Source organism: Mustela lutreola, chromosome 5 (genome assembly GCF_030435805.1).
Source record: "Mustela lutreola isolate mMusLut2 chromosome 5, mMusLut2.pri, whole genome shotgun sequence".
NCBI classification, from domain to species: Eukaryota; Metazoa; Chordata; class Mammalia; order Carnivora; family Mustelidae; genus Mustela; species Mustela lutreola.
The window spans coordinates 115,681,186-115,693,207 of record NC_081294.1 but is presented as its reverse complement, the minus strand read 5'-3'; the positions used below and the strand labels follow the sequence as shown (position 1 = coordinate 115,693,207).

Below are 12,022 nucleotides of genomic sequence, written 5' to 3'. Positions count from 1 at the left end.
ACGGGTAGGCTTTAATAAAATGGCATACTTGTAAGTTAGACTTGTGCTTTAATAATTATCATATTTAGTTAGGTTAATCTGTTCCATGGTCTAGAGAAACACTAATTTTAAAAAGATTAAAGTTATACACTATTATTTTTTCTAAGAATAAATGTTTATTAGTTCATTTAATCTTACTTTTTAAAATCTTTAAAATGAGAGCTTTAATTTCATTTTTTAATCAAATAGATAAAAGCATGCAATATAATCATAAAAGCCAAAAAAATTCAGTATTTTAGAGATAAAAATGTCTTATGAAACCATTATATCAATTTTAGGCCATTATGTTCAAAAAATTAAATGAACTTGTCTAAAATGCTTCTTATAATTATAAGCACATATCATATTACTATATAAGACTTTCTTTTTGACTTAGTTCTAAGTCTTTTATGCAGAGTTAAAATGGAATGCATTTTTAATACTAATGGAATGAGATGATACTGTATGAATTTCTCATTCTTTAATGATGTTGTTTTGGGAATTCAAGGATGATATCGATCTCTCTAATTTCATCATTCAAGGGCAGAAACTGAAAATCAATATAGATCTACTGTGCTAAATAACTACTCAGGAATGAGTTCTCTTCCTCTAAAACCACTTCCCACTCCCTGTCTGAGACTGTCAAGCCTTCTCCAGCTGTAATTTCTCCCCTTTGTCCTTGGTATAACCAATGAGTACATGCTTGATGCTTCCTATTATGTCTGATATAGAAATAATAAGCCAAAATATAGTCAAGGCTTTTAAAAGTTTTAACCAAAATATTAAATAATCAGAGAATGATATAAAGGATAATAATCATTGCATTATATACATATATGAGCAAAAAACCCACTTTAAATCTAATAGCAGGCAACTACTCACAATAAATAATGTTATATACACACAATGAAATACCACAAAGTCATTAAAATTTCTAAGAATACTAAGGATAGGGGCGCCTGGGTGGCTTAGTGGGTTAAAGCCTCTGCCTTAGGCTTGGGTCATAATTTCAGGGTCCTGGGATGGAGCCCCGCATTGGGCTCTCTGCTCAGCAGGGAGCCTGCTTCCTCCTCTCTCTCTCTCTACCTGCCTCTCTGCCTACTTATGATCTCTGTCTGTCAAATAAATACATAAAATCTTTAAAAAAGAAAAAAGAATACTAAGGATATGTGAAAAGGCTAATAACTTGCTATTGTAGAAAAGGAAGATACAAAGACCATGAATCCAATTTTATAAAAAGAATACCCATATAAAAGAAAAAAAATCCAGAATATACAATACAATATTAATAGATCCCTAGACATATGCATTATAGGTAACTTTTATTTTTTAATATTTTTGTTTCTCAAAATTTTCACCAAATGCATAAAATTTCTCTTGAAAGGTAATTTTAAAAATAAAATATCAAAAAGTTTAAAATACATATTTTCTTAAATCAACATTAAGTATGCTTTTCCAGGTAGTGGATAATTTCTGATTGAACTAAATCCATCAACCATTAAATGCATTAATTGATCTTTGTATCTTATATAGAAACATTATTTCATCTGTATCCATTCAGCCACATAATCAAAGATTCTACTACCCACCTTGTTTTTCTTCAGGTGTTTCTATGTAATAAGGCATTCTTTTCATAGTTTCTCTCAACTCCTGTTTCAAGGCCAGCATATAATCTTCACCCTCTCCTGCTTTCAGTGGCACTGGTTTATAATCTGTATCCTTTTTAAGAGACAATATTTTTAATAAATTAAGTTTTTAAATATCCTTTTTGTCTATAATCTGGAAAATGTCAGTTTTATTGAAAAACTACATCTTACAGATTTTAAATTTTATAATCAGCTCAAAAGATGTTGAACTTTTGTCATCTTTTTAACCTTTTAGCCCATTTCCTACCTTGCTCTTATTTTAGAGGTAGGAAAGAAAGATGCTTAATTTTCTTCTGACCACACCAACAGATATTTTATTACATAGTCTGTTGACCATGATTACATAGTTTAGAAGTCAAGGCACCCAAATGACAGCAACTGCTTTAGTTTCCTATTAACCTCAATTAGTAGTGGTGGTATTAGTGGAAGCAGTAGCTTAAAAAAAAAAAAAAGAATAAAAGTAGCAGCTGTTATTTAGCAAGTGGTTACTCTGACCAGGACGTCCTCAATATACAACATCCATGATCCCAATTAAGTATCATCAATAAATTAAGAAGTGAACAATCTCTAAGCTCATATGACATGTAAATGACAAAGCAGGAATTTGAATTTACATTTTCAATTTTTTTTTTTTTTTTAGACAAAAAGAGAACACACGCATGTGGATATGTGGGGGTGGGGAGATACAGAGGGAGAAGGAGAGAGAATCCCAAGCAGGTTCCATATTCAGAGCAGAGCTTGACTTAGCGTTTGATCCCAAGACCCTGAGATCATAACCTGGGCTGAAATCAAGAGTCAGATGCCCAAATGACAGCCACCCAGGTGCCTCTCTATGCCTTCAATTTTAAAGAATTACACACATGCACATATATGGATATATGTATGTATATTCATAAAATACATGTTTATTAAATTGTGGGGCCTCCGGGTATACAGTAAAGACATTTCTTAAAAAAATAAAAAGACATTATCAGAGCTAAGTATAGGATACATTTTCAAAATTTCACTCTGAATTTATTCATTCATTCTACAACTATTTATTGAGGGCTTACTATATAATAAGCCAGACACAGACAACAAGAGACACCATGATGAACTAATCAAACTTCCTGCCCTTATGGATTTTACATTCTAGGGGAGAAAAACACAAGATGTAAGTAAACAATGAGGAAATACACAATTTCAGATAGAGATTAGTGGCATGAAAACAAGCTGGGTAGAGGAAAGAGTGATGGACAGAGTACATGCAGGCTGGAGGTTGTTGGTCTAAACACGGTAAGCACACATGACCTCTTAGGAAGTCACGTTTGGGCAGAGCTCTGGAAAAAATTAGGATGCCATCATGGAAAGACTTGAGAACAACAGATGGCTCTAGTCAGGAAAACCAGGATAATGTCTGAGAGAACAAGGAGGCCATGATGGCTAGGGAGAGAGAAGGTTGGTGATGAGAAAAGTTAGAGAGACACCAGCAAGGCCATATCAAACAGAGCCAGTTTGCCAGCAGTAAGGAATTTTAATTTTATTCCAAGTATAAAACAACATGTCCTAATATTCCTGGTGTTTAGAAGTATCCTCACACATGCAGAAGAGCTTGTTTTAAAAGAAATCAATGTAGGGGTGCCTCGGTGGCTCAGTGGGTTAAAGCCTCTGCTTTCAGCTCAGGTCATGATCCCAGGGTCCTGGGATGGAGCCCCGCATCCGCATCCGGCTCTCTGCTCAGCAGGGAGCCTGCTTCCTACCCCCCCACCCCTGTCTGCCTCTCGGCCTACTTGTGATCTCTCTGTCAAATAAATAAAATCTTAAAAAAAAAAAAAATCAATGTATAAAGTGGCATTATGCCTCCACATGGGATATTTACTGTTTTACTAAATATCAAAAAGGGAAAATACCAAGAACAAAAAGTCCCTGTGTAAGACATGTAGATCCCTAGATACATTTGTTCAGGGTACTCTACTTACATAATTCTTTTGACAAGTGACTTTTCCCTTTTGATATAGGGGAAAGATTTCTGGATTGAGAGGTATATGGTTATTTATGATTTTTCATTTTTTTAATACTGTAACACATACATACCTGGAAATGTTAGCTTAGGTTTTAAACTAAATGCAAAGTGAAAGCATTAAATATTATGCCAATTAAGTTTACAGCATACTCATTAAATTTAAAAGCAACACTAAATGTAGTAGGAACACTTAGATGTTGAGAAACAGCAACAAAATTCAAATTGACTTTCAAAAAATAGAGAAATAAGCAAAAAAAAAGTGGATTAGGGAATAGTAGACTGAATGGTATTCTAGGGAATAAAACCAAATTCTATAGATATACGATAAGATAAGATAAGATAAGATAAGAAAATCATTAAGTGAAAGTCTGGTAGAGTGAGGACCATTGGGGACCATTGTAAAATCTAACCTGACATTCAAAAATATTATTTTGATGTTGGAATACATCAGAAACAGCAATAGAAGATGCAGGAATTAAAAAAAATTCTTTCTTCATTCACACAGGGCTGAGTATATTTAAGGAAAGGTGAGTACAGTTTTTTCTGTGTTTTAAGAAAGCCATGTTAAAAATCAGAAAGAGGTTCAGGGAAGAACAGCAGCAGCAAAGCACACTCTTTTTGGCTTTCTTACATTTAAGATTTTATAATGGTATCCTCTATTCAGTCCTATATAGAATTTTAATGTTCTTTAAAACATGAAAGAACCATGAGAAATCCGCTTTTAATGTACTTACGGGAAATAGAGGAGGTGGTTTCAATACTACATCAGGTAACTTTTCACCTCTGCTAAACCCAACGGCCTCAATATTAAAGGTATAAGCTGCACGCCCACGTCCTTTATTCCCAGCCATGAGAATTCGTTATACCAGAGAAGTGGGTAAATTCTGAAAGACATCATGTAAAAAAGGAAACCAACATTTTAAAGCAAAATATAAAACTCTGCCCGTTAAGTAGCACAGCCAATTTAAAATGCTTCTGGAAAGTAAAACTTGTAAAGAAAGAAACAGGAAAGACTAATTTCTGGACCCCTCACACCTAGTCATGCCTGGCAGGTGATATGAGGATGGCCTCAACTACCTCACCTCGGCCCCATGTGAACAGCTGACCCTGGGGCTCCTTTGAGACATTGCTTGGACCACTGTACAACCAGCTGATGTAGTTCTCTCCACCCCTCTGTGATTTGGCATCAAGATCTCAGACCTTTGTGAAAAGCGTGGACAAGAAAGGTCTAGCTGATGAAGACAGACAGACTTGCTTTTACATTCAACGTGAAGACTATCCTTAGTCACATACACTATCGTTAGTCATATACATTGAGATTTTTAAATGATTTATTTATCCTAGAATTTGAGTATTGGTAAAAATCCTTGAGATTTAATCTAATGTCCTTTTAGAAATGGGAACAGGCTCATTAAGATTCTGAAGTGTGTCCGAGCAAAAAAAAAAAAAAATTAAATTAAAGGCACAATTACTGTACTCTTTTCAGAGGACTCTGAAAAACAATCTGAGGGTTTTGAAGGGGTGGGGGGTGGGAGGTTGGGGGAACCAGGTGGTGGGTATTAGAGAGGGCACGGATTACATGGAGCACTGGGTGTGGTACAAAAACAATGAATACTGTTATGCTGAAAAAAATAAATTAATTAAAATTAAACAAAACAAAAAACGTGTACTCTTTTCAACTTTGGGGATGGCAGAGATGTCACGTACTCAAGTTTTGCATTGAATTTCTGAATTGTCTGAAACATGGTTATACTATAGAGTGAGAAGTGAGCTGGCAGCATATTAACAGGCTCTTTCATTACAAGTCTGCATTTGACTGCAGTGATGATTATAACACACATCCTCTAAATCTCTTTTCCCACTGATACATCATTCAATCCTGCAAGCCCAACAAAGCAGTAATATATCCCTACCACTCAACAGTCCCTCTCTCTTTCTCCCTTCCCATTATTTGTTGAAAACATGAGGTCATTTCCTGGACAATGCTTCTCCAAATTTAAGGCACAAGAGAATGACCTAGGATCTTGTTAAAATGCGGAGTCTTTCATTTGGCCAAGAACCTGCATTTCTAACAAGCTCTCTGGGGATACCAGGGCCGCTGGTATGCAGTCCACACTTTGAAAGTAGCAATGCTATACATTCTCCCATTTCTGAATCTGAGGAATTGAATCCATGAGATGTGGCTTAATACATTCCTCTAGCCCCTGTATTTTCTAAATAGGTGAGCTAGACGTTTACTCAAATTTGAGTTAAATTTTTTGAAAGAAGACTTAAAAGAGATGCTCTGTTCTTCCAACTGCATCATATCAGGATGCACATGAACTAACTCTCTCTCGGTGATGTTCTCTGGTGAGTGGGTTCAGGTACTATCAGTCTGTTTCACCTAGTACAAACTTCCCCATCAGTTTCTACCTAATGATTTTAGTAGCCATTGATGATTATAGTCTAAATTCATCATTCCATTATGTACTATAATTCTATTCTTTCCATATCTACTAATTGGAATTCTATCAGGAATCAATTTCCCTCATTCACTATTTAGTTACAATGAAGCACAAGTTATATGGGAAAGGTGCTTATTTTAATAATCAGGCTCATTCCATCTGTTCAAAGAAGGGGAGAATAACCAAATGGCTGTGTTTCATTTGCTGAGTCACCCAAGCATAAGCTGAGCCCACACAAAGCAGGTTTCCCAAGTATGAAAACTGCTGAGCAGAAAGACACACCTTTACTCTAAGAAATGAAGTGTGGGAGACCAGGAGGCATGGTTGAGACCAAGGGCTTACTTCCAATCTGGGATTTGCTATGAAATAAAGATTAAGAAGAATTCTGGGTAACATTTCCCAAAACACCTGATCATAAGAATTACCTGGGGAACTTGTTAAATAAACAGAATCTCAAGTGATCCTCAAGTATTCAAACTTACACCAGAATCTTTGGAGGTGGGCTCTAAGAATCAGTTGGGAAAATTCACCCTAAAAAAAGAGTTAGTTACCAGCTACCACTGCTTGATGAAATACCCCTTGAGAAATATCAAACCCTGCTGCCTCTACACTTCCATATTTATTAAACACTTTTGGGTATATAAACTGTTATCAGTAGTGAATACACTGCCCTTGACAGAAAAATCAGTCCTAGCTCTTGAGCCACCCTTAATGATTACATGGTATTCTAGCCTAGAGATTCATCTCTTTTTAGTTTGGCTATTAGGAGTCTTTCGTCCCATACCTAGAGAAACTGACACATTCATTTTCTTCTCTTGCAGAGCTGAGACGTATTTCTTGGACTCCAGTAACTGTCTCATAGGAAAAATGGCTCACAAATGAGGCCTAAGTCTCAATCTTTGGAATCCTCTGAGTTGACCACTACCTTGTCCTTTTTTCACCCTCCCAAACTTCTTGACTAAAGGGCTTTTTAAATTTTTTTTAAATTTATTTGACAGACAGAGATCACAGTAGGCAGAGAGGCAGGCAGAGAGAAGAGGAAGCAGGCTTCCTGCTGAGCAGAGAGCCCGATTCGGGGCTCGATCCCAGGACCCTGGGATCATGACCTGAGCTGAAAGCAGAGGCTTTAACCCACTGAGCCACCCAGGCGCCCCCCCCCCTTTTTTTTTTTTTTTTTTTTAAAGATTTTATTTATTTATTTGAGAGAGAGACAGTGAGAGAGAACATGAGGAGAAGGTCAGAGGGAGAAGCAGACTCCCCATGGAGCTGGGAGCCTGATGTGGGACTCGATCCCGGGACTCCAGGATCATGACCTGAGCCGAAGGCAGTCGTCCAACCAACTGAGCCACCCAGGCGCCCCCCCCCCCCCTTTTTTTAACCAACTTTCCCCATTTCCTCATTATCCAAATCTTCCTGTACTTCCTACAGACCAATTTCACTGAGTCACTCATTCAACCAGCATTGAGCATTCCAGGCACTGTGGCAGGACCCAGAAAGCTTTGAGTAAAATTGTGTCCCTGTCCTAAGAGCTTGTATTTCAGCAGCTGAAAGAACACAAACATGTAAACAAGTAAGCGTGTAACATAATATGTGTATTCTTGTCGTGGGCTGAATTGTGTGTCCCTCCCTCCCCCAAAATATGCTGGAACTCCTAACCCCCACTACCTGTGAATGGGACCTTCCTTATTTGGAAGTGAAGTCTTTGCAGATGTAATCACATTAAGATGAGGTCACAGCAAATTAGGGTGAGTCCTCTTCCAATGATAGGTGTCCTTCTAAGAGGGAAATCTGGGCAGAAAGACATGCATAGCGGGAAAACACCATATGAAGACAAAGGCGGCTAGTAGGGTGCTGCAGTTACAAGCCAGGAACACCAGACAGTGCCAGGATGTTCTACAAGCTAGGAGAGGCAGGGAGCAAATTTTTCCTCAACGTTGTCAGAAAGAATGAACCCTGTTTATATCCTGATTTCAGACTTTGGGCCTCCAGAACTGCAAGGGAATAAGTTTCTGTTGTTGTAAGCCACCCAATTTGTGGTAAAATGTGAGAGCAGCCCCAGAAAATTATCAATACAGCGCTGAAGAAAAAGAACTCATGGTAAGGGGATAGAGAACAACAAAGGAGTATGGTAGTGGCTTTTCACAGAAGGAAGGGATTTCTCTGGAGGATAAATCTGAGCAGCATGCTGGAGAAGGCCTGTGAGCCACAGGAGGGAGGGGCAAAGCAGAGATAGTTAGAGAGAGAAGGAGATCAAGTGCAGAGGAAGAAGTTACATGCTGGGAGTGTCCAAGGAACAAGAGAGCCATGTTGTTGGTAAGGAGTGAGGAGTAAAGAGAGGTGGGTTGAGGACCTGGAATCATCAGAATTTAAAAACAAAACGAAACAAAACATACCTCAGGCTTCCCCCCCAGAACAACAAAATCACAATTTCTGGAGATGGGATTTAGGTCTTAGGACTTTTTAAAGCCTTCCCAGAGATTACAATGTGTAGCCCAAATTAAGAACCACTGATTCAGATTAAATTTTGCATTTTGTAAAAGAGGAAAGTGAAGCCCTGAGAGGCTAGCTGACTGCCTAAAGACACGCAGTTAATACCTAAGGAAGACAGAACTGGGTTAAAGCCTCAGGTATCTATCCATTGTCCATTCATCTACATTATGCTATCTGAAACACACTTCTAGGTTAGCTGAAGATTTTTTAAATCCCACAGATATCTTTAATCTTTACAAAGAAGTGATTTTTAATGGCGAAATTGACTGAATTTAAAAGTGTAAAATCAGGGCGCCTGGGTGGCTCAGAGGGTTATGCCTCTGCCTTTGGCTCAGGTCATGATCTCAGGGTTCTGGGATTGAGTCCAGCACTGGGCACACTGGAAGCAGGGAGTCTGCTTCCCCTCTCTCTCTGTCTGTCTCTCTACCTACTTGTGATCTCTCTCTTTGTGTCAAATAAATAAATAAAATCTTTAAAAAAAATGTTTAAATCAGAAGCATCATCTTCCATTTTGGAATGACTCCTGAAAATTCCAATTCAGAACTGTTCTGAGATAGTTTGATGGGTGTAGTTCAAGCATCCAAGAGTTGAAATGCAAAGCCCATTCTAATCAATTATAAAGACAACCTTGCAGCAGAGCCTGAGCTAATCTCTAAAATTCCTCATATTACGAACATTTTATGAGTTATGTTCTGGCCTAAATGCATTGTCTTCCACATCTCACACTGTCCCTTGCACATATTGGCAAGGTGAATAAATGTACAAACAGATGTAAGCAGGCATGAAAGCTGTGGGAGGACTTGAAAGCCAGGTTACAGTACCTTTCCTGATGAGAGTGACACCTAAATTGTCCCAATCAGAATCCCATAGTCATACTGACCTCCTCCCCATCTCCCTCAATCCCCTCATCAATAGATGAACGTTAGGAAGGTCTTACATGCTGACCTTCCTTTACCTCCGCTTTTGTTCAGACCTTTACAATTTCTCACCTGGATCTCTAACATAGAACAAGTAAATTCCCATGGCCAGACACCCCTTTTCAATCAACTTTCTAGTCATCTTTCTAGAACATAAACCTCAATGTGTCACTCTCCTTAACTAACAAAGCTTTGAGTCTAACTTTCTGCCTCTTGCGCCCTGCATGCCATACTCTAGCCACTCTCAACTCTGCTACACCAACTCTTGCTTGTAGCATTCTTTCTGCCTGGAATGCATTCCTTCTACATCTACCTAAGCAAGCCCCAACATCATTTAAGATGCTGTGCAAATATACTTTTTCTCCACCCAACATGGAGGTAGGTCTCTCCGTAGGAGGAGAGAGAAGGGAGAGACCTGCTTTTATTACTCTTTTAAAAAAATCATGGTGTAATTGTCAGTTCTTGTCTGTCTTTCCAGTAAGCTCTTCAATTACCCATTCATCAAGTATTCATTAAGCACCCTCTGTGTCAGGCCATATTCTCCATACTGGGCATACAGCAGTGAACAAAAACAAAGCTTCTGCTCTCCTAGAGCTCACAGCCTAGCACAGGAAATGGAAAGGCCATTAGTTAAGAACTAAGTTCTTAGTTAAGAACTAAGAAAGGACAGACATTCAGGGAAATGTGTGATGCAAGCAGAAGGATCTGTAATCATGAAAGCCTCCTTGAAGACTTATTCACATTTTCATGCTCTATCACTAATCAGAGCCTAGCAAAAGTCCAATAAACACTGGGTGAATTATTGCTGAACTTACTGCCTAGTGAAGATATCCCTCCATTTCTCCTACAGTGGTTCCCCTCTGCCTAGAGGAAAAATACCCAACTACAGAAAGCTCTGTACTTCCCAGCGGAGGGCATCCTAACAAACTGGTCTTTTAAGTCCTGCTCAAATACCACTCTTAAACAATCATTTCCATTTGTATCCTTATAGCACCTAGTTTTTACTCCCTCTGTGGTATATATCCTCTACTGCTTTACATACAAATATTTGTGCATAGTTATTATCTTCCCTCAAATTCTTGAAAACGCAGATCACAACCCCCCCCCCCTCCAGTTCTATTCTCACATATCATCTAGCTCAAGACCTTGCATGTATGGATAGCCCTGAACAGAGTGACTGGATAGACTCTAACTAGATTAGGAAAATATTGAGAAAAGCTGCATCCTCACCAAAGGCTTTAGCAGTGTAGGGGAAGACAGTACATTTCTCCTATGAAGGCTTATTAGTAGCTGCCACAAAAAGGGTTTTCGTAATTATTTTTTATAATGCTATCTCATGGGTATCTTTATAATTTTTCCTGGCTGAGTAAGGAGGTTGGCCAAGTTCTCAAGGGAATTTTTGAAGCCTAACTTCATGTTTCAATTGCTGGGAAGTGTTAGGTGGGGACAGGGACCTGGGGTTAAGAGTAGGGGTAATTTCTGTGGAGGGCTGGGCCACACCCAGGCACTATCCACGTTTTCCATTCTCACGAGGTGCGACTGCTTCCACCTTTACTTGAGCCTTTCTATCAAGTTTCTTTGCTCTCTTCCAAGAGTGGACGAACTAACCAAAAAAAAAAAAAAAAAACGGAGGGTAGGGGAAGGAATACAGAATTTCATTTTTCAGAAGACCAGGAAAACATTATTAACAAATTCTCTCCCCGCGATACAGGGGAGAGTGCCAAGAGTTAGGAAAACATACAGAATAGTCGGTCCTTAAGCAGCAAGTCTGCGGCAATGACTCGTGCCTGAGCCAATCACACAGTCATCAGATTTGAAAATCTACCATCATTAATCCCCTTCTAACTCACTGCAAACAGTCCCAGGAAGTGGAGACTAGGTAAAATCTGGAAAGGACGGTTTTCAAAGATTTTGAAGGGATTAGGAGAAGGAAAGGTAGACAGATCTCTCCACGCCCCTCAATCCAGAAGCGCTTTAGTGAATCGCCACCCTGACTCCCCCCACCTTCTCCATGTGCCCATTTAACTTCTCTCTACCCTCTCCATCTCCTCCCAACCCCTCAATCACTCCCTCTGTTACCTGCTCACTAAGTCTTGAGGCTTGGGTAAAACTGTGCAGCCGAAGTACCGGCCGGCAAGGAAGGGGTGCAGACAGAAGGCGCGGGCGCTGGGATTACCCGTTCCACCTCTGGAGAAGCGCGCTCCGCCCTCCACGCGGCCTCAGAGCCCTGTTCCGATCACAACCAGTAAGCCCCGCCCACTCCCTAGCTAGGCCCCGCCCGCTGGGCCAAGAGCTTTTTAGTCCTTGGCAGGCGCCGTACTCGTCCATCCGGCTTGGCCGGACTCTTTCGGCGCCGGCTGGAAATGCGCTTCGCAGCGCGCGGTGGGTGGGAGGACCTGGCACCTCCCCCGCCCAGCTTCTCGCCTCTGCAGTCAGACCCCTGGGGTGAAGAAAGTGTCCCCTTCTGGGTCTCCAGTCTGCTGCAGTGCCCCTGCGTTACCGCTC

The 12,022-nt window shown here is 39.7% G+C and overlaps 1 protein-coding gene across 2 annotated transcripts in view; it reads right to left on the bottom strand.

Moving 5' to 3' along the window:
• POLR3G (RNA polymerase III subunit G) overlaps positions 1-11,866 on the bottom strand; it is a 42,161-nt gene extending 30,295 nt beyond the window's left edge. For both annotated transcript variants that reach the window (XM_059175456.1, XM_059175457.1), the window contains exons 1-3: positions 11,597-11,866; positions 4,401-4,550; positions 1,608-1,737 (exon numbers count right to left, since the gene is read on the bottom strand). In XM_059175456.1, the coding sequence (XP_059031439.1) occupies positions 1,608-1,737; positions 4,401-4,517 (247 nt within the window). In that variant the 5' untranslated portion in view covers positions 4,518-4,550; positions 11,597-11,866. The remainder of the gene's footprint in view (positions 1-1,607; positions 1,738-4,400; positions 4,551-11,596) is intronic.
• Positions 11,867-12,022: the final 156 nt, after the last annotated feature.